Source organism: Schizosaccharomyces cryophilus (assembly GCF_000004155.1).
Source record: "Schizosaccharomyces cryophilus OY26 unplaced genomic scaffold supercont4.3, whole genome shotgun sequence".
Taxonomy (NCBI): domain Eukaryota; kingdom Fungi; phylum Ascomycota; class Schizosaccharomycetes; order Schizosaccharomycetales; family Schizosaccharomycetaceae; genus Schizosaccharomyces; species Schizosaccharomyces cryophilus.
The window spans coordinates 159,444-180,020 of record NW_013185626.1 but is presented as its reverse complement, the minus strand read 5'-3'; the positions used below and the strand labels follow the sequence as shown (position 1 = coordinate 180,020).

Sequence of the window (20,577 nt, the reverse complement as noted above, 5' to 3'; positions counted from 1 at the left end):
GGATGCCTGATAAAATAAATAAGAATATCTGCTTCGTAAGGATTCGTTTATAGTCTATTTAACCGGACAGTAGCCTGCGCTCAATAAACATATAGGCGCTTAAATATCCTTTCACTTCCAGATTCTCTACTAATCAGAGAGAGCTGTTTAAATAATAAATTGAGGAAATAAAGCGACTTTGGTCCCTCAATGGCTCAACTTTCCTATTTTCACTTGGGTGTACGGTTTTGTTAAGTGCTTAATACCATACACATAGCATTATAATAATTACACTGTGGTTCCTCCTTAATATGATATGTACATATGAAACCTTTCTAATAACCTTCGAAACATAATAAAAACAATAAAGAAAATAAATAAGAAACGTATATCGACCTAAATCTATAATCCAGGAAATGTTCCAGGACTTTAATTTTAAACTATTATCGCACGTATTCGTTAAACATAAATAAATAGCCACGGATTATGTATGAATAACGACGTCTTACAAAGTCGGTGGACCGCGCATGAAGCGAGGAGACACCGCGGATGGATTACTGTATACACCATAAAACTTTTGACCGATATACACCTCAGTCCTTTTCACTTGGAAAAAACAAAGGAATCACAAGATGTCTGATTCACCAGCTTCGAATGTATCTAATATTGATAATGGAGCAATGACTCCCACTGGCGGCGAGACTTCTCAACAAGATGTCAAACCTTCGACTGAACACATTAATCTCAAAGTTGTAGGACAGGTAAGATTAATTTTGAGAGTAGAATTCTGAGCATTCGGGAGATCATAATATTCGTCTATGGTGTTCTAATTTCCGCTTTCTTTCAAAATCTTTGAGTTAAACGAACAAGAACAATAGAGGCTAACGCAGTAATGACTTTAGGACAACAATGAGGTTTTTTTTAAAATAAAAAAAACAACCGAGTTTAGCAAGCTTATGAAAATTTACTGTGCTCGTCAAGGTAAAACTTTGAATAGTTTGCGCTTCTTGGTCGACGGTGAGCGTATTAGACCTGACCAAACTCCAGCAGAGGTATGTATAAATGAACCATTCTTTCTATTGAATATGAATCTTACTTTGAATAGCTTGATATGGAGGATGGTGACCAAATTGAAGCTGTACTTGAGCAACTAGGCGGCAGCAATTAAGTCAAAAATCCGAGCAGTAGTGATCATTAGTCTGGCTTGGTTATGATAAAAATTAAAATATTGGGATGAAGTGATGTGGCTTCTTTCATGCTACGATACATTTATCTGGGTTTCGCTAGTTCTTATGTGAAGCACAGATGCTCTCAGGAAAGAATTGTTTAATAAAATGACGATTTTAAGATTATATGTCTATATGTTCTATGGTCGCAAACCAATCAGTATGAATTCCTTTTGCAAACTTATATACCTTGGCTCAATTTCTGGCCAAGAGATCAATTTGACTTTGGTAAAGCTGTCGCATCTCTTTTATATCCAGCTCAAGCTCAAAGACTCGGTCGCTTCGTTGCTTTAAGGTAGTTTGCGTTTCTACGTGTTTCTTTTGAAGATTTGTGTATAGCTCACGTAGCTCAATAAGTTCTCGTTCTGACGCTTCTTTCGTTTCTCGATCCACATACGAATTTACAATTTCTTGGCGTGCTTGATCGCGTTGATTAATGAGCTGTACAATCTGCTGTTTTGTAGTCTGTAATTCTGCCTCTAAGCGGCGAATCGTCGATGATAGTTGTTCCAGAAGACTCATATCTGGGCCAGTGTTATTCGCTGGCTTTTCGCCATTACTTGGCGTATATGACAAAGAAGACAAAGCGTCAAAGTCATGTGAGGCTGACATGGGAGACATAACCATGCTATTCATTGAAGCGAACCTTGATGAGGACTGTCTTCCCATCCTTTTACCTTCTGACACAGTTCGCGGCAGTCGGGGTGCTTTTGGTTCTGTAGGAGAGATCGCAAGCGTATCTAAGTAGTTTTCCAAAACTTCTTGCTTTGTAACTTCTGAGTCCTGAATAAAATCATCTTTTGGAAAAAACCCGCTCTCTTCATTCAAGTTCTCCTCCTTAAGCTCCAAAGACGGCGATCGATTTCGATTCAAATTAGACGAAGTTGTGTTTATATCTGAACGGGAATCGATATTTTGCTTCTCCTTATCTATGTCGTTCCAATTATTTGCCAGATTAGGTTTAGAAACATTTGTAGGAGTATGTTCATTATCGTCATCATCATTAGCGTAAAATCCGTCATCTTCATTGGTATAGTTAGTATCAAGAGTCTCAGATGTATCCGGGAATGTCTCAGTAGGTGCTTTGACCGCAGTAGATTCTAGTTCTTGTTGTAAGAGTTGAATCTTTAATTGATACTCTTGCCGAATATCAGAGTTAGATTTTAATAAATTCTCGATTTCATCCTTCTGAGATTTCAATTGTTTTTTGTAATCTTCTTCTTTTTCTGTAAACCCAGAAAGCTTTTCGTTGGCAGTCTTGGACTCTTCTTGAGCGGCTTGAGCCAGTTTGCGGTTATTTTCGTTTAAAAATTCTACTTCAGCTTTAAGCTTCTCTTCAGAGCGAAGCCATTGGCTTTTTTGAATAGACTGTTGAGTCGATAATGTCTCAACTTGTCGTGTTAAACGGACAACTTCCATGCTATCTACCGTAGCTTCTTCAACTTTGCGCTTTAATAACTCGTTTTCTTTTTCAAGAAGAACAATTCGATTCTCATAATCATTTTTGATAGATCCCAGTCGTTCTTGAACGTTAACTTCTGAATCATCATTTGTATCGGATGTCTCTCTCGACTTTGCAACTTCCAGTCTCTTCAATTTTGATTCAGCTTCATTCAAATTCTTCCTTAAATTCTTAATTGTGTTATTCAACTTTAATTCATGTTTGGATAAAGCATGTCCTTCTTCAACCAATTTACGAATAACCTCGTCTTTAGACTTCGGTGCCTCAGAACTTCCTCCTTCATGGCTAGGAACCTCTAAAACTTTGTCAAGGCTTGATTCAACGTTTGTCAACGTCTTTTTAAAAAAATCTCCCCATTTTGAGCCTTCCATAATATAATTTAGTCTTGGAAGACCTCAATTGGCTCTAGGAAAATAGTGTGGAAGGTCCCTGGTCAACAGCGAGAGCATATTGGGAATGAAAAACTAAAACAGTTACACTTTGGTTTAATTGCAAGAAATAATATACTTCAGTTGTTTACTGAATTTATTAGTTTGATTCATAAATAGTCTCAGAACCCTTAGAAAGCAATGGAATTCTTTATAGATATTTATAGACGGCAGTATAAAGCCTTTAAATATACTTGATTTAATAAAGTGATTTATTCATCTCGGCATGAAAAGCAACATAGCTTCGTTTGCACCATTTTGCGTATCCAGCGACATGGTGCATTTTCAGCCACCAAGCCTTTTTCCACGGCCTTTGAAAGCAGTCGAAGATCTCTCACTGGTGGTACTATGATTACTAGGTGCATGAACAGAAAACCCCGAGTTTGGTTGAAGAGAACCCAACTTAGAAACAATAAGGCCAGCTAAAATGCCAAAACCGGATACAATTAAGGCACCTAGGCCACCGGAAATAAGACTCATTCCAAGTAAGCAATAGGGAAGATACTTTCCTGGAAGCTGAAATACGAAAAACACTTGTACCGTCTGATAGGCATTGTACAATGACCATGTATAAGCCATTGCACAGGAAAGAGAAGAGAAAAGGAATGAACCTATTCCAGAGAGTAAACTAAAAGTCTAGTTCAAAGACATTAGCATAAAGCAAACCAGCAGACTGACTCAGTCATTTGCTTACGTCTATGATGAGGATTATTTTTAATAAATAAATTATGTAGCTTTTTGTATTTCTTTGAAAAACATGGTTTTCAAGGAACGATCCATGCTGATAAACTAAAGCAATTACCATTAGCAACAATTTCAGGAAAATAAGTCCAAAGCACTTCCGAACGTACGGGAATACAAATTAAAAACGAAATCGAATTTTGTTCCCACAAAGAGGAAGTTACTGATGAGTCTATAGAGCTCACGTTTGTAAAAAACAGAATGGAAGCTTAATGCATATTGACTCAGTGAAAGAAGCTCACACAAACATAGGACTGTTAATGTAATCATGCTAATTAATGCATATCTTGTTACTGGAGGAATTCTTTCCAAAAGCTGCTGAACCTGATTTATGAATTCGGATGCCATTTCTGAATTGTTGGTTCACGAATAGATTGAGCGCTCGATGAATTTGGACAACGCGTCCGGAATATAGACAGTTGGTGGATACAACTAACTGTGAATACTCTGATTATAATAAAGTAAGTTCGCTTAATTTATTTCACAGCAACAAGTTTCCTCCTAACATTCCACATTGCTTGTCATACAAGGCATTATACGTATCCAAGTATCTGTTCATCTTTTTGAATTTCATTATTAACTTGTTGACATAAATAATCGTTATATCAACCACTACTACTGTACATTAATCTAAAGAATAAATATAAACCCTAAGCTACCAGTTGCAAACAAAAGAGACGTTTAAAAAATGTCCTGTACATCCTTAAGTAGAAACATGTCTTCGCTTCTCTCGTGCAGTCTCTTGTATAATGATTTCTTCCATTGCTGACCGGGGACGTTTGGTATCAGCATCTTTTTGTTTTCTATTTGCAGAAGGCTCTAATGTCTTTTTTCGAGACTTGTCCAACGTTGCAAACACATTTTTTGATCTCGGTTTAGAAGGCACTGAAAAAAGCGGTTTTGACGAGGAGCTTGTAGGAGCTGCTAGTTTTGGAGAGAGGGAGGAAGTATCCGACAAATTATTTTCCGAAAAAGGCTTTTCATTCGTAGAAGGGGTAGATGAAGACAATTGTAGTTGAACGCCTTGGTTTTCAGGTCGTTGTAGTTCATGACTTATAGATTTGTTCTCTTCGTCTGCATGTTGCATAGTGTAAGCTTCCTTTGCTCGTTGAATTTGTTCGTTTAATAATCGTAAATGAGTCTCCTCATCAGACTTTTCTTGAAGTTCTCTCTTTCGATTAGCTTCAGCTCGACGAAGAGCCTCTGGATTTTTATCTATATAGGAAATAAAAAACCCTTTTTCCGTTTCTTCCACACGACAAATGCTCTGTCGACCCAAAAACTTGCAGAACTCTGTTAGAGTATGCCAGCGAGTCGCGTTCATATGTACATGTTGCTTATCTCGAATATACTCTTGATAAAATTTATTAAATTGAACTTTTTTCTCTCCATGAGCGGTCCGGAGAAGCGTAACGAAATCCCGCAAAAATTGGTTGGAAAAATCTTGAATGTGTTTGCCGGGATTCTCAGCAATTAAAGTCATCCTTCGAATATGACCTTCACTTTGCGTATGGCATTTGAATCCATTCTCATCTCTCATTTGTTTCTGGCAAGCAGAACAATACCAGCGTAAACGCTGCAATCCTTTGCTTTTAAGAGCATTCGATATAGCCTTTGGGGTACCAGCTTCAGCTCGTCCCATAATAATTATTGAGACTTGAAAGATTCAAATTGTAATTATAAAAACTCCGATTAATTGATTACAGATGTTATAGACGTTCAATCTTATGAGACTCAGTTTGCTACTATTTGTCAGTTTTTATCGAAAAAAAAAGCCTCTCTGACTTGTTAAATGCGTTTTCAATTCCTTTAAATAGTATTAACAAGTCAATTCACACTTTTCGTCACAAAGTGCAGAAGAATGGCTAACGGCAACTACTGTGCATGCAATTCGAGAAGTCGATTCTTCTCACCAACGAAGTGCATGAACGTGAAAGCAGCGTTTCATTACAAGATTCCAAATATCTCTAACTACTAAAACTCATTTTTATATTTAGATTTTTTTAATTCTACTTTCTGAGCTCGTCAACCCAATTGCCTGTACTTTTTCCAGATTCATTTAATTTGCACCATCAAAAAGGCTTGTCTGACTTTCTTTTGTCGTTTGTTTTCCAGTTAATTAATTATCTCAAAATTTTGGTATTGGATCTCACATACAGATTGTTTTATAGACTTACGAACTATCTTGTTCTCACTCACTGTACCCAATAGCTAAGGCAAAAGTGTACTGTTCAATTTGCTGATTATTGATATTTGACCTTGTCTATCGAACAATAATCTCTGGTTACGCCTTTTGATAAACTCTCCTTTGAGCACTTACTAATTTTGGTAATGTATCAAGGGTTTATCGGATGAATCAGTGCTTGTAATCTTTTAAATACATTTTCTGATTTCATTACTTTTTTTGCCTTAATTTCAGAATGACTGGCATATTTCATGTTATTCGTGATCCTACGTTTCCTGGACATACGCCAGCGTTCAGCAACGTATCTAACGAAATTCCCATAGTAATCGATAATGGTAAGTTATAACATTTTCGTTTGGTGTTAAATATTGAGAATTCTTTTTGATGGTTTATCAGAAAGAGCTCTTTCAGGGAAACACTTTAGCGAAGCAAATTTGAGCTTCATTTTGCCCTCACTTAACTTATTTTTGATTGATACTAAGACTGTTTCTAGGATCTTGGCAACTTCGCGCTGGATGGGGAGGAGAAAAGGAACCTCGGCTGAAATTCGACAATCTAATGTCTAGATACAGAGACAGAAAGCTTTCCAGGACTTCCACACTTGTGGGAAATGATACTTTGGTTGAAGTTGGTGCCCGTTCTATTGCACGCTCTCCTTTCGAGCAAAATGTTATCAATAACTGGGATGTGATGGAAAGTGTACTTGATTATACCTTCTTAAAACTTGGAATTGATCATCAAGATCATCCTGTTTGCATGACTGAATCCTTTATGAACCCCTCTTATAGCCGCTCCACGATGACTGAACTACTGTTTGAGTTATATCAGGTCCCTTCGGTTGCATATGGCGTAGATGGTCTTTTTTCCTTTTACCATAATGCAGGTAAGGATTCTAGTGGTATAGCTCTAAACCTTGGATATTCTACTTCTCATATTCTGCCTATCTTGGATGGCCAGAAACTTGCCCACGAAGCCAAACGTATTTCCTGGGGTGGTGCTTCCTCATCATCTTATTTGCTCCGTCTTTTCCAAATGAAATATCCATTTTTCCCTATCAAAATGCTTCCTTCTCAGGCTCAATCTCTTATGCATAACTATTGTCGAATTTCTCCTGATTATAATACTGAGGTTGCTCACGCGCTAGACAAGGATATTTTAGCCCGAGAGGACGTTGTTTTGCAATTTCCTTACGCCGAAGCAGTAGCGCAAGAAAAATCGCAGGAGGAACTTGAACAGATTGCTGAAAGAAAGAGAGAAAGTGGGCGAAGACTCCAGGCTCAAGCTGCTATTAAAAGAAAAGAAAAAGCTGCTGAGCGCGAAAAAGAGCTCAAAACACTTCGACGCTTACAGGAACAAAGTGGTGTTCTTTCGAAACGAGAGTATCAAAAAGCTTTACAAGAAGCTGGGTTTTCTGACGAAGCTCAATTGAATGCCCAATTGAAGAACGTGCAATCTAGAATTCGCAGGGCAGAAAGAGATGCTTTACGTCAACAGCAACATCAACAAGATGATTCTGAAGCTGATCTCGCAGATATTGATGTAGAGCAAGCATTCCCTTTGGTAAATGTCCCTGATTCTGAATTAGATGAAGCTGGACTTCGTCAAAAACGAAATCAGAAGCTTTTGAAGGCAAATTATGATGCCAGGATGCGTGCAAAAGCCGATAAGGCAGTTGAAGAGGCGGTTTTGCAAGAAAAACAAGAAGCTGATGAGCATTTACGAAAGGAAAGTTTTTCAGTCTGGGTCAAGCAAAAGCGTGAATTACACAAACATCTTTTGGATAAAATTCAGGAAAATCGAAGGCTGAAATTCGAGCTTAACGATCGCAAATCACACACTTCACAAATGAGAATGAAAAGTCTCGCTACATTAGCCAGTGAACCTATTCAAAAAAGGCGACGAAAAGGACAGTCAGAAGATACCTTTGGCGCTAGTGATGAAGACTGGAAAGTATACCATGACGTTCTAAATGCTGAGCAGTTAGAAGAAGAGGGAAAGCGTTTCGTGGAGGAAATTTATGCATTAGAAAAACAACTTTTAGAATACGATCCTTTATTTCAACCGGAAAATACATATGATGCCCTTACTGATCCCCGAAGTACTTTGCTCTATGCGTTTACACGAGGAGTCAGTCCCTTTGATCCAGAGAGCGTTGCTCATTCGTTTCAGCTTCATTTTAACGTAGAACGCCTGCGAGTTCCAGAAGTTCTTTTCACTCCTAGCATTGTTGGCTTAGATCAAGCTGGAATAGTTGAGATTGTTCGCGGCATTTTACAAAGACATAACTCGGAAGAACAGAATAAACTCGTCAAAAATATTGTTGTAACTGGAGGTCTCTCAAAATTTCCTGGAATTGTTGAGCGTATTGAAAGAGATTTAACGAGTGTCCTACCAGTCAATTCCCCATTGAATGTATATAGTGCATCCGATCCCCTGCTAGATGCATGGAAAGGAGCCTCTGAATGGAGCGTTACAGAAGAATTCAAGAACGTGTCTATATCTCGAGCTGAATATCAAGAAAAAGGACCTGACTACTTGAAAGAGCATGCATTTGGTAATCCTCTCCCTTAAATGTGATTCAAATTCTCTCATGAATGAAAATATATATTACATATAATATGATAGAAAGTTACTAATATATTTAACATAAACGGGGTTCTTTCAACAATACTTTTATACTATAAGAAGTGAAGTGTACATAAGAAGAATTCCAGTCATTATAAACATTTCACTATTTGTATTTGTATTTGTATTTAATTTTTATCAATTTTTAACAAAAAAGAGAGAAAGTAAGGCTTTAAATTCGTGAATATTTGAGGCTTTTGCTGGACACATTTCTGGAAGTGAAACTTCCTGGTCTCTACTATATGCTACGATGGCTACGTCCTTAGCAGTTAAGGATGATTTAGAGCCGCAAAACCAAGAAAATGGCTTAAAAGAAAACTCTACAGTCTCGCCTGCACCTTCGGTCAGCTCTTCATCGAAGAAGAAGAAAAAAAACAAGAAGAAGAAGAAAACAGTGACTACCGAAGCCAACGGTGAACACCAAGAAAATAAAGTCTTAGAAGATGAAAAAGATTCTTTAATTTCAGAATTACAGTTAAAGAACAAGGACTTCTCTGAGGAAATTGAAGCTCTAAGGAAAACGCTTGCAGAAACGAAATTAAATAATGTAGATGCTGATGAATCGAAAGGTCTCTTGTCAAAAGAAATGGAGAGTTTGAGAAAAGAAATTAAATACTTGAAAGAAACTAATGATGCTAAATCGGAGGAAACTTCTAGGATTCAAGAAGAGAACCAAAACTTACAGGAGATGTTACGAAATGTAGGAAATGAATTAGTCGATTCTCGTGACGAAGTTAAAGAATTAATACAAAAAATACAAGTTTTGGATAGAAAGGATGAGACTCTTGTACAACTTTCGGAAGTTAAAAGCAATGAGATTACACCGAAAGTACTTTTGAGTGCAGGTGAATCAAAAGCAGAACACTTAAATGGTCTCTCGAAAGAGGTTATTGACAAGGAATATGCAAGGAATGTTTTGATTCAATTTTTAGAGAATCAAGAACACCGTGACCAGATACTTCCTATCTTAGCAATTGCTTTGGATTTAGATGATATTCATCAGCAGATTCTTTTGAAAAGTGTCAATTAATGATGCTGAATTGGATCCATAGTAATTCTATCTTTACTTCGCTGCTTTGGTTTTTCCTTAGATTAATTTCATTCATAATATTTCCTTCTAAACTGAGTTTTGATCAGGTTAGAAATTATATATATTAATTCACTATACATCATACAAAAACTTAACAAAAAAAGCAAGATTATGGTGGGACTTAAACAAAACCAATTAAGCTGTTTGGAACTTTTTGGCATTTGACTCCACATAGTCTGAGGCGGATGTAGCGTACTTAGAAGCCATTTTCGGTAAATCTTTTTTTGCTTTAACAATGTCTTCTTCAAGCTTTTTCTCAGGAGTAGGACGCTTTCCAAACCCTAAATAACTGGCTGCACGTTGCAAAAATCCAAATATACCTTGGGTTTGTCCTTCACTTAGAACAGGTCCATAAAACAACAAGTCGTGATGTTTTAATTTCTCAATAGCATCACGGCGATTAAAAGGCTTTGCTGGTGGCTCTCCGTATTCAGACAAAGCAGACTTCAAATCCTCATTTGACCAGTCAGTATATTCGGAAAGGGAAGCTTTTGGGAACTTCTTCTGGGCCTTCTTAAGAACGGACTTATCGCCTTGATTTGTAAGGGAACGATAAATATTGCAAGCATTCTGAACCAAATGCTCGCGATCCTTAGAAGGATGAAGCTTGCCATGGTAGTATTTCTTGTAATCTTGGATCCAATTATTTAATTCCTTTGAGCTAAGCGTGTTGAAGTACACCGCCCAGTGAGGAATAGTTCCTTTGTTGAAATGTTTACGAACTTTGTCTATCAATTGTTGCTTGTTGCTCTTCTTTGGGACGGGTACACCACGCAAATAGAGGAATTCGCGCAGCTTAGAGTCCTTCCACTTTTCTAGCACGGTTTCATCAACCAATTCGCGAGCTTTCGAAGAAGCAGCTTCCTTTTGGGCTTTGGCTATTTCGGAACCTTGTTCAAATTTATCAGATGCGTAAGAAGAAACACCCGAAGCCTTATGCTTTAAATCCCCAGTTTTCGAAGAAACAACATGTGCATTTGAGCTTCCTGCGCCTTTAATCTCATCTTTGAGTTGGCCAGCGTTTGAAGAAGCAGCGTGGAATGCATCGGTCGCTGCCGTAGAAGCATCAGAAGCGGCACCTGAAGCAGTGTCAGTGACAGAAGATGCATGCTCCTTTGTCTTTTCTTTCAAAGCTTTGTATCCGTTCGTCCTAAGGTAGTATTGGCGACGAGCCATTGCCCATAGTTTATCAAGAGCAGATGGTTGATAAGCAGGAATGCCGCGAGCGTCCAAATATGCTTTTAATCCAGATTCAGACCACCAAGTAGCGATGCGGCCTTTGCCCTTTGAAGCTTCATGAAGCCTGTCAGCCTCTTCTTGTAAGCTTTCACTAGCCCTCTCGCCGGTTTCAGTGATTTTACCAGAGGCATAATCCACAGAGTCTTCGGCTTTCTCACTAACTTTGTCAACATAATGACCAGCTTTGCCGGCTTTCTTTGTGGCATCCTTTTTGGTGGATTCAATGATGGGCTTGCCAGAATCTAACTTTTCAGACACTGTCTTTTTGACCTTATCGAGAATATGATGACGGGACTCATGAGCCTGAATCGGAACCCCCATATTGTGAAGCCAGGTACGAAGCTCATTGTCAGACCAGGTATCGTATACCCAATCGCCAGTTTCACCTAGTTTGGAACCCAACCGCTTATACTCCTTAACGGCGAGCTTACGAAGAGAAGCAGGAGAGAGCTTCTCAAGCAAGCCTTTCTTCTCTTTAGGAGCAAATGCGTCACTGTAACGAGCTAAGAAAGCACGAAGTTGAGAGTCGTTCCAAGCATCAAAAAAGCGAGATTTCTGGTCCTCCCACACATCAGAAGTGGTATCTTTTGCATCAGAAGCCGCGTCTCCTATTTTGTGGCTAGCTTGATTGATCTTGTGTTTGGCTGTGCCAAAATACGAAGGGTTGGTTTTTTTACCGAGCCAGCTGGATCGTTGAAAATCATTTACACTTTTAAAGCTTGGAATCAAAGACTCATAATGCTCGACGAGAAAGTCCCTAAACTCAGCAGGACTCGATCGAGTACCGTATGGCACGGAATGTTCATCGAGCCAGGTTTTGATTGCAGAGACATCCTGATTTTTGTATGTGGAGAATCCATAAAAGCAAAAATACAGCCCAACTGCCGCAAGGGTGTTGATCAAAAATAATTGTTGGACCCGCATAATGCGAAGTTATGCAATAAGAGAACACAAATAAAATTGGTAAATGAAGAATGAAAGGATAATAGGGAGAACCTTAATGAAATTATGGAATTGTAAAGGGAATTAGCTCAATACTCTTTTTGATGAAAGTGTAAAAGGTGTCCAATCTTGAATCAGCACCTAGGACAAGTAAACAAGTCAAATGCTAAGGATCAATCTTACAATTTCAATCAATTCTTATTATGAGAGAAGTAGTAATGGAAATATTATGCAAGCAACAAGAAAGGAGACTCAAACTCGAAATCTTCAAGGTGATAATCGTGACCTGGGAAATTTACGTTAACAAGTGAATCCAATTCTTAAATGTTGTCTTTGGTAAGAAGAAGATCATAGGGATTATACTACATATATATATACGCCTTTGAAACATTGCATCAATGTAAGTGAACTGACGTAAAGCATCATCTTTGCTCTACGTGCAATTTCACAAGGCAAATATGTTTTAGCTGTGTAATTGCATTCATGACATAAACTAAATGTAAAAACACACTTAAAGCGAGAATCGCCATATGCCTCCCATTGAACAATTGCATAGAAGTAATATAATAACTTAAGTCGATATTATTCTCTTGAGATGTATAGACAACGATATAGGATTAGTAGTAATATAGAACACTAATGAATTTAAATAACTTAGGCGTTTTTAAATGCTACAACTGGTTTAAGTAGGATGCTAAAGGTCTGCTGTGTTTAGATTTGCAAAAAAGGATTTTACATTAGAAAAATATAGCTTCATCAGAGAAGGGTTTAGTGATTGGCATTCCAAGAAAGAAAAAAAAAGTTAAAGTAAAAAAACTTCATTGCATTCATTTTTATATTCTGAGGATACAAGGTTCCTAATATGATTTCTACGATGAATAAGAAAGACTCTTGTCAACATAAACATAGCTGTATAAACACACGAACGTATCGATGACAGTAGCTGTTTAGGATTGAGAATGTGATATGGGATAAACAAAAAAGGGGCAATAGTTTTCTCTTGAGGACAAAAGAAAAGGGGGAGAAAAGAGTGACAACAACCTTCTTTAATTCATTCTCAACTCTGATATTCGAAACAAAACAAAGAGCGTTAAACTGACTCCTTTGTCTTCTTCGCCTGTTCTCCATTACTGTTTTCGCCTTCCTTAGGGATTGCGGCTACTATATGATCCTTGAGTTGGCTCGCCGATTCGTTGTCTTTGACACGTACTGCGTACAAAACAGACTTTCCATTTTCAATGACAAAAACCTTTACATAGTTTGCAGAACCACCGCTGGATGCCGACGCAATCTGGAAAGCTTGCTCAGACATTCCTTGAAACAAAGGAACGTTCATAATGACTCGATGAACCGCATCATTTCGCATTACTAAGCGGTGGACTCCTTCTGATCCTTCCAGAGGAACGTTGACCTTTAAAACTCCATGGCCTCGCTCTTTCCAAATCCTCTTTTCTCCGTCAACGACATATAAACGAGCACGGATACTATAAAGGGTCTTTTCCTTTTCCTCGCCAGTTATCATTTCATTTTCACTTAACTGGCTAATTTGTATACCACTTTTTTCTACTGAATCTTCTGTTGCGGCTTCCTTAGCAGCTGATGGATCCTCACTAGATTCAGGAGTTGCAGCAGATTCGTTGGGAATTGCATTTGTTAATAACTCATCAAAGCTTTTCTTTTCTTGTTCTTGCTTTCTATGCTTGTCATCTTCGGCGTCATTGCTTTCCTGTTTTGTGCTTGCTAATATTTCGTTCATACTGAGATTTGCATACTTAGCACCGAATGCGGGCACTTTCGAAGGAGTAGTATCTTCTTTTCTTTCTGGTGATTGTGAAGTCGCTATAGATGCGAAAGGAGAAGAGGATGAACTGGAAAAGGACGCAAACTTGGAGAAACTAGGAAGCTTAGCACTTGGTTTTGATGATGGTTCTGCTTTTTCCTGACTTTCATTTCTTGGTTCCTCTCCTGAAACAGGTTTTCCTTCGGATTTTGAGGTACTTGTTTCAGCCCCAGACTCGTCTTCTGTTTGAGTAGACGGTTTTTTGGTTGGAGATGTGTCATCAATCTTTTTCTAAACGACATATTAGTTTTCATTCGTTCCGCGCCCTTAAATAATATAATCAAAATGCACCAAAAGTAATTGTACCGCTAATACTTACCAAATCTTTTTTCTCTTTTTGGCTGTCCACTTCCTCAACATTTTCTTCATTCTTTTCTTCTACAGTTGTTTCTTTTGGTTTCTTCTCGGGTATTTCCGCGTTTTCTTCATTAAATTCATGCTTACGTTTCGTTGCCATATTATCCTCGGTTTTGGAAGCTTCAATGCTTTTTTCTTCCACCTGCTTTTTGTTTTCTTCTTCTATATTCTCTTTTTCCGGCATGACAGGCAGATATAGCTAATAGTACCCTTTTATGTAATGTCAACAGTGTTGGTATTCTGTGTGCATGGATGGATACCTTGTGCGCAATTCTTATGTAGGGTTTACCGTGTATATTACAAGAAAACCACTTGGTAAAAAATTCTTCGAAATAATTTAAATAAAGAATTTAATACGCCTTTAATCGGTTTCTACATAATGCTTTGTCGGTAACTAGGGTAATTTGACCTTTCTTTTATTTCCTTTCATTATTGCAAGTACAAAGATAATATTTAGGAAAATAAAGGAAATAAAAAGAAAATAGAAAAGAATAACTAAATTACGTTCCGAAACATGGCCACAACCAATAATTTATTAAAAGAGAGGATCGTAAATTAACAGCATGCACAAGTTTTCTGAAAAAGAAGGAAAATAGCTCAATGGATAGTTAGAAAGAAAAAAAAAGGACACAATACTTTGTACATCATGTCAAAACGAGTGTAGGTCACGTACTTTAATCAGACAGGAAATTTTCAGTAAAACTTATGAACCCCAAGACTAATTCGTGAATTAAATAATTAATAGTATAAACAGGAGCGAAAAAAAAAACGAAAAAGCGAAAATTAAAACAAACAAGCTGAGAGCAAATTCCAATTACGACCTTTTCTTTTGTTTGTTATAGTAATACAGGCTAGAATTATTTTAAATTGGCATCAGAATTAGCCTTGTAAAAGTCAAAGCCATAAGGATGCTTACGTTGCCAATTCCAGACGTCAGCACATATTTCATCAATACTTCGATTGGTCTTCCATTTGAGTTCTTCATTAGCGCGCTTTGGATCAGCAGTCAAGTTAACAACGTCGCCATCACGTCTAGGGTCAATCTTGTAAGGAAGTTCCGTTCCGACAGCCTTGGAAAAAGCACGATGGATTTGCAAAACCGTACTGCCAGTACCAGAACCCAAATTCCAAGCACGGCATCCAACATAATTTCGTTGTAAATAGGCTAAAGAAGCAACATGAGCTTCTGCAAGATCGCAGACGTGAATATAATCACGAATAGGAGTTCCATCGGGAGTCGGATAATCATTACCAAAGACACTCAAATATTCCCGACGGCCGACAGCAACTTGCGCAATATAAGGAATGAGATTGTTTGGGACGCCCAAAGGATCTTCACCCAATTCACCAGTTGGATGAGCACCACCTGGATTGAAGTAGCGAAGAAGCGCGGCGTTTAATGATCCGGAAGCTTTGCACTCGTCCTCAATGAGGTTTTCAATGAAAAGCTTGGTTTTTCCATAGGGATTGGCAGCCTCACGAGGACATGACTCAGGAATGGGAATGGTTCCACCAGGACGAGTAGGATCACCATAAACGGTTGCGGACGAAGAAAACACAAAATCTGTAACATTATGTCTTTTCATGCATTCCAGCAAGTGAACAGTGCCAGTAATGTTGTTTTTGTAATAGGTAAGGGGGATTTTTACTGACTCACCCACTGCCTTTAATCCTGCAAAATGGATTACAGAGGAGACTGGGTGTTTTGAAAACACCTCGTCCAAATCTTTCTCATTCAATAAATCAACCCTATAAAATATAAGGTCTTTCCCTGACAACTTTTGGATTCGCTTAATAGCTTCGAATCTGGAATTACACAAATTGTCAACAATAACAACATTGTATCCCTTCTCCAACAAGACGATTACCTAGAGCAGTTAGCATTTAGTTTCGAGTGTATTTTTTTCAGCAAAAAGTCCAAAATGTTGTGTATGGAAAACACTCCTCGATTGCATATAGTAAAGGGGTTACCATTTGAAGTTTTCATTCCTGTACTCCTATGTACGAGACCAAACAAAACAGTCTTCCAACGCTAAATCAATCCAAACTCCCTATTTCTAAGTCTTACCGTATGAGAGCCAATATATCCAGCACCGCCGGTCACCAAGACAGTATTACCAGTTTCCCGAGTCTAGATGTAAGTTAATATCGCCATCTTTATTTTAATAATGATTTCTAATTATAACGCATCTTACCATCTGTAGAAAACCGTCAATATTCAATTTTTTTGTAAAAGTTGTGTTTTGCTGAGGTTGTGTACTATTACAACGTATTTAAGCGAAATACCGCTTAATTCCTCAATTGACTACTCAAGCGTTACAATTAGCAAACATTTACACTATACTATAGTTTCACATGAAGAAGAAAAAAAATCCTTTTTTTTTTATACTTTCTAAAAGTGCGAAGATAGCTAACGAACATATATCACTACAAAAGCAAATAAAACCATGCTGCATATGAGTTGGAAATTTCACTAGAAGAAACAAAAATGTATTGTATTCTTTACAACTGTTTGCATATAACAAACGAAGCAAATTTTATAGTTCAGGGTGAAAAAAATAAGCAATTTTACCAAAGGGTGAGTGGCCCTCAACAAACGAAAAAAAAAAAAAAAAATCGAGTTATCAGATTCGAGTAAACAAAAAAAATACGCATAAATACAAGAAGGAAAAGATGAATCATGAGAAAAGAAAAGAAAAAAGAAAAAAGTTAACCTTAGATTTGAATTTTCATGGTAGAAAATGTCAGCTGCTTGAGAACAAATAAAAGTTCCCTAAATGTCAGGTATACAGTGTAAACAAATAGTGAAAACGAAGAAAAAAATGACCAGCGTACATGTCGATCAATTCTTTTTTTTATTTATTAAAAAAAAATTAAAAAAAAAATAGTAGAATGCAAGTCGTTCTGGATCCTACAATTCAGTAGTTAAAACCAGTAAAAGGCTTCATTTTGTATGTGTTTTATCACATCCAAAAGATGAATTTGTAATTTTTATTCCCTGATTAATTAATTGCATATCATTTCCATGCTTCCACTGCATCTGACTCATTCTCTGCCATTTAAATAAGAAGGTCTCTATATGTTCCTTTGCATTGTATATACCTGTAAAACGATACTTTCCACCTGACATATCATCAAGCTCGACAGTGTTTACAACCATTTGTGAAACCAAAAGTAATAAGATATTACAAGAAAAGTATTCATTCTCCTACCTTTCTACATGGTTAAAAGGCATATTTTTTATTTATACTAGTAAATCTCTTATACCGAGCTTCAAACAAATTATAGTTCCTTCTATCGATTTATCCATTTAAAAAAAACTTATGGTCCGGTCAAACGCCTCTATGCTCTCGAATGAAGACGCTGGAATAGAGCCACTTTCCAAGAGTTCTTCTCATGAGCAAAATGTGTATCGGGTTTCTTTAATACAGGATGCTCAATCGCCGCTTAATGCCAGATCGCAATTAAATTATTTGTATCTTGAAAAAAATACCAGGAACCCTTCCCATTTATCTCTGCGAGACCAAGAAAAGTGTTTGATTGATGAGCTTTTAAACGCATTTATGGGGATGGAAGGGAACTATCTTCATTTACAAGATGCTTCCAATCTAACAGATTCACAAAGAATCGTTTCTCCTCCGTCTTTTTCTATATGTCCTGGTTTCGATTTGGGGCTTAAGGATGTCGTTTCTGAAACGTTGGAAATGGGCTCGTACTACTTGAGTATTGTTACATTTATTGAATCTAGAAGTCAATTTGAATATGGATACATAAACCATGCATTGTGTGCAGCTTTGAGAAGATTTATGTCGGATTACCTTGTACTTCTCATGCAATGCGAACACAGGAGCCAAGTGGATCCTGGTTTTTCTTTGCAAACTCTTCGTTTATATATTCTACCTACTTCTCGTTCTATGAGACTAGTGTATTTTATATTACGCGATCTTGTATTGTCGACAGAGCATGATCAGCAGGAGGACGATATGGGTTTGGACAATATTGACGACTTACTGGAAAAGCTAAACCAGGGAAATGACATATCACAAATTATGCATAGTTCAATATCGAAGAAAAAAGTCTGTAAAGGTGGTCGTGTTCTAACCTACTTAACAGATGCCTTAACAAATTATGCTGGTGACCCTATAGCTCGAAACATTTTAACCTTTCTTCTCCGAGAGTCCTCAAGTCCCTATATGAGATTCTTGAATTCTTGGATTCACGAAGGCAAAATCGACGACCCATATGAAGAATTTATGATCAAATCTCACAAAAGTTTAAGTTCAGAAAGGCTTGACGATGACTATACAGACGAATACTGGGAAAAGCGCTATGTTGTTCGTGAAGATCAGGTTCCTACACAGCTATCCCAGCTTAAAGATAAGGTTTTGCTTGCAGGGAAGTACTTGAATGTTGTTAATGAGTGCAAGCAGGCCTCTGGAGAGAATGCTTGTCAAACTTTTACAGTCAGCCCTGAAGAAAAAAAGTATGAATGGCCAGATTCATTTGAAGATGAAAATTTTACCCAAAACATTATGGATGCATATGTCTATGCAAACGAGTCACTTTTGCTGTTGCTGCAATCTTCACAGTCACTTTATTCTCACTTGCATGCTTTGAAACATTATTTCTTTTTGGATCAGTCTGATTTTTTCTCTACCTTTTTAGATACGGCACAGCAAGAACTACGAAAGCCTGTAAAGCTTATTTCCGCAACCAAACTACAGTCGCAGCTGGACCTGTCCCTCCGGCAACCGGGGACAATTACAGCAGTCGACCCGTTTAAGGAGTACTTGACACTTGAATTGAATCAGACGTCTTTAATTGACTGGCTGATGCATATTGTGAGCATTAGTGGATTGGAAGATTCGGCGTTGGTACAAAGTGAAAAGGGAATCATGGACCATTTAACGAATCGGATGGACAGTGGGAGTGACCAAAAGAGTCAAAGCTTCTCATCGAAAGGAGCAATGGAAAAAGAAATTGATGGATTTGAAGCGATGCAGTTTGGATATAAAGTTCCGTTTCCCTTATCCTTAATTTTATCGCGAAAAGCGATTATTCGATATCAGTTATTATTTCGGTTTTTTTTAATGGTCAAGCGTGTAGAAATGCAATTGGAAAACAGTTGGCTGCATCATAGCAAGAAACCCACTTGGAAAAACAAATCGCCATTTCCTCGGATTGAGCAATGGAAAAAGAAGGCATGGTTTCTGCGAACCCGTATGCTCACACTGGTACAGAAAATTCGCTACTACAGTATGAACGAAGTCATCGAGACGCACTGGCCTGTATTTATGAAAAGTATTGAACATGCGCGTACTGTAGACAATTTAATGCAAGAGCATGTTGATTTTTTGGATACCTGTTTAAAAGAATGTATGTTGACAAACTCAAAATTGCTAAAGGTGAATGCAAAGCTTCTAGGGACTTGCGGCATGTTTGCGTCGTACACCAGTTCATTTACAAGATCCTTGCAACTTGCAGAGACAGGCGAGGAGACATACGACGACGTAAGGATGGACAAAATGGAAGAAATTTTAAAGCGATATGAAGAGAATTTTGTCCATCATTTGCGAGTTTTGATGGACGCTTGTAACTTTTACGCGAGTACTGAGACGGCAGCATTATTGAATCTGGTTATGAGATTGTCTACCTAATTTTGGTTTTTAAAAGAAAAGGGAAAAAGGAAAGAACGGCTTTACAAAGCTTATGAATACTGGACATGAACATGAATTTATGGACCTGCAACTCAAACCGTGAGCACAAGGCCTTACTCTCTCTAGGCACAACACGACGAATGAGTGTCCAAGAAATGGAAAACCGGACAGGAGACAAGGATACAAATATTAAAAATCTAATTACCTATAAAAACTTTCCTATAATAAAAAAAAAAGACTGAGAGAATGTGTCGTCTGAACACATGGTGAGATCTACTACCCTTTCCAAGACGAATACTCAAAACATGGAGCCTCAAGGGTTGTGTCAGAACTCCACAATTTCAACTTGATCTACAAAAGTAACAAACAAGGTTTCATCGCTTCATTGCAGAAACCGATTTTAAAACTAAAAATTTTGCTTCGCAAAAGAACGTTATCAAGCATGGTATCAACCGAGAAGCGAATAAAATAAAGCCGCCAAGGAAGAGCAGAAGAGATAAAGACCCCTTATTTCTCGTATATCTCGTATGATGACATGCATGCAACAAGGTCTTAAATCAAAGGTCACGCAGTTTGCAACTAAATTTTCAAGTCGGACTTGGGATTGGGATTTGCAATGGAATGTAAGTGACGGATGGAAGGGTACCAGTAAGAATGGATGAATCACCAGCAACAATTACCAGGATAAAAGCCTACAATGGTTTGTTTGGAAGATTTGAATTAACATGCATTCGATCCACTTTTCCCTGGTCCTTTTTTCGACACCTTGTCTTGTTTTGCTGCAAATTGTTTATCGTAATAACGAA

General features: G+C 37.7%; 10 protein-coding genes across 10 annotated transcripts; 4 read left to right on the top strand and 6 right to left on the bottom strand.

Annotated features, from left to right (window-relative positions):
- Positions 1-568: 568 nt before the first annotated feature.
- Positions 569-2,361, top strand: SPOG_00078 (SUMO protein). Its single transcript, XM_013167585.1, has 3 exons — positions 569-740; positions 882-1,031; positions 1,085-2,361. The coding sequence occupies exons 1-3, from the start codon at positions 612-614 to the stop codon at positions 1,145-1,147; spliced, it is 342 nt and encodes a 113-aa protein (XP_013023039.1). The 5' UTR covers positions 569-611; the 3' UTR covers positions 1,148-2,361.
- On the bottom strand, positions 1,290-3,226 carry SPOG_00077 (TATA element modulatory factor). Its single transcript, XM_013167584.1, has one exon. The coding sequence runs from the start codon at positions 3,036-3,038 to the stop codon at positions 1,401-1,403; it is 1,638 nt and encodes a 545-aa protein (XP_013023038.1). The 5' UTR covers positions 3,039-3,226; the 3' UTR covers positions 1,290-1,400.
- On the bottom strand, positions 3,158-4,251 carry SPOG_00076 (Der1-like family protein). Its single transcript, XM_013167583.1, has 3 exons — positions 3,947-4,251; positions 3,790-3,884; positions 3,158-3,731 (listed from the first exon to the last, which is right to left on the bottom strand). The coding sequence occupies exons 1-3, from the start codon at positions 4,182-4,184 to the stop codon at positions 3,381-3,383; spliced, it is 684 nt and encodes a 227-aa protein (XP_013023037.1). The 5' UTR covers positions 4,185-4,251; the 3' UTR covers positions 3,158-3,380.
- An 86-nt stretch (positions 4,252-4,337) lies between these two features.
- On the bottom strand, positions 4,338-5,713 carry SPOG_00075 (uncharacterized protein). Its single transcript, XM_013167582.1, has one exon. It carries the CDS (start codon positions 5,476-5,478, stop codon positions 4,540-4,542), a length of 939 nt encoding a protein of 312 aa, XP_013023036.1. The 5' UTR covers positions 5,479-5,713; the 3' UTR covers positions 4,338-4,539.
- Positions 5,695-8,818, top strand: SPOG_00074 (actin-like protein Arp5). The gene is made up of 2 exons (XM_013167581.1): positions 5,695-6,356; positions 6,515-8,818. The coding sequence occupies exons 1-2, from the start codon at positions 6,257-6,259 to the stop codon at positions 8,590-8,592; spliced, it is 2,178 nt and encodes a 725-aa protein (XP_013023035.1). The 5' UTR covers positions 5,695-6,256; the 3' UTR covers positions 8,593-8,818.
- On the top strand, positions 8,786-9,851 carry SPOG_00073 (GRIP domain-containing protein). Its single transcript, XM_013167580.1, has one exon. The coding sequence runs from the start codon at positions 8,897-8,899 to the stop codon at positions 9,674-9,676; it is 780 nt and encodes a 259-aa protein (XP_013023034.1). The 5' UTR covers positions 8,786-8,896; the 3' UTR covers positions 9,677-9,851.
- A 20-nt stretch (positions 9,852-9,871) lies between these two features.
- SPOG_00072 (LEA domain-containing protein) lies at positions 9,872-11,899 on the bottom strand (the record flags this gene model as incomplete). Its single annotated transcript, XM_013167579.1, has 2 exons — positions 9,872-11,809; positions 11,858-11,899. 2 exons carry the CDS (start codon positions 11,897-11,899, stop codon positions 9,872-9,874), a joined length of 1,980 nt encoding a protein of 659 aa, XP_013023033.1.
- A 675-nt stretch (positions 11,900-12,574) lies between these two features.
- On the bottom strand, positions 12,575-14,369 carry SPOG_00071 (ran GTPase binding protein Hba1). Its single transcript, XM_013167578.1, has 2 exons — positions 14,077-14,369; positions 12,575-13,988 (listed from the first exon to the last, which is right to left on the bottom strand). Exons 1-2 carry the CDS (start codon positions 14,296-14,298, stop codon positions 13,008-13,010), a joined length of 1,203 nt encoding a protein of 400 aa, XP_013023032.1. The 5' UTR covers positions 14,299-14,369; the 3' UTR covers positions 12,575-13,007.
- On the bottom strand, positions 14,298-16,413 carry SPOG_00070 (UDP-glucose 4-epimerase Gal10). Its single transcript, XM_013167577.1, has 3 exons — positions 16,310-16,413; positions 16,183-16,245; positions 14,298-15,982 (listed from the first exon to the last, which is right to left on the bottom strand). Exons 1-3 carry the CDS (start codon positions 16,310-16,312, stop codon positions 14,972-14,974), a joined length of 1,077 nt encoding a protein of 358 aa, XP_013023031.1. The 5' UTR covers positions 16,313-16,413; the 3' UTR covers positions 14,298-14,971.
- A 775-nt stretch (positions 16,414-17,188) lies between these two features.
- On the top strand, positions 17,189-19,771 carry SPOG_00069 (gamma tubulin complex Spc97/GCP2 subunit Alp4; the record flags this gene model as incomplete). The annotated part of the gene is made up of 1 exon (XM_013167576.1): positions 17,189-19,771. Exon 1 carries the CDS (start codon positions 17,438-17,440, stop codon positions 19,769-19,771), a length of 2,334 nt encoding a protein of 777 aa, XP_013023030.1. The 5' UTR covers positions 17,189-17,437.
- Positions 19,772-20,577: the final 806 nt, after the last annotated feature.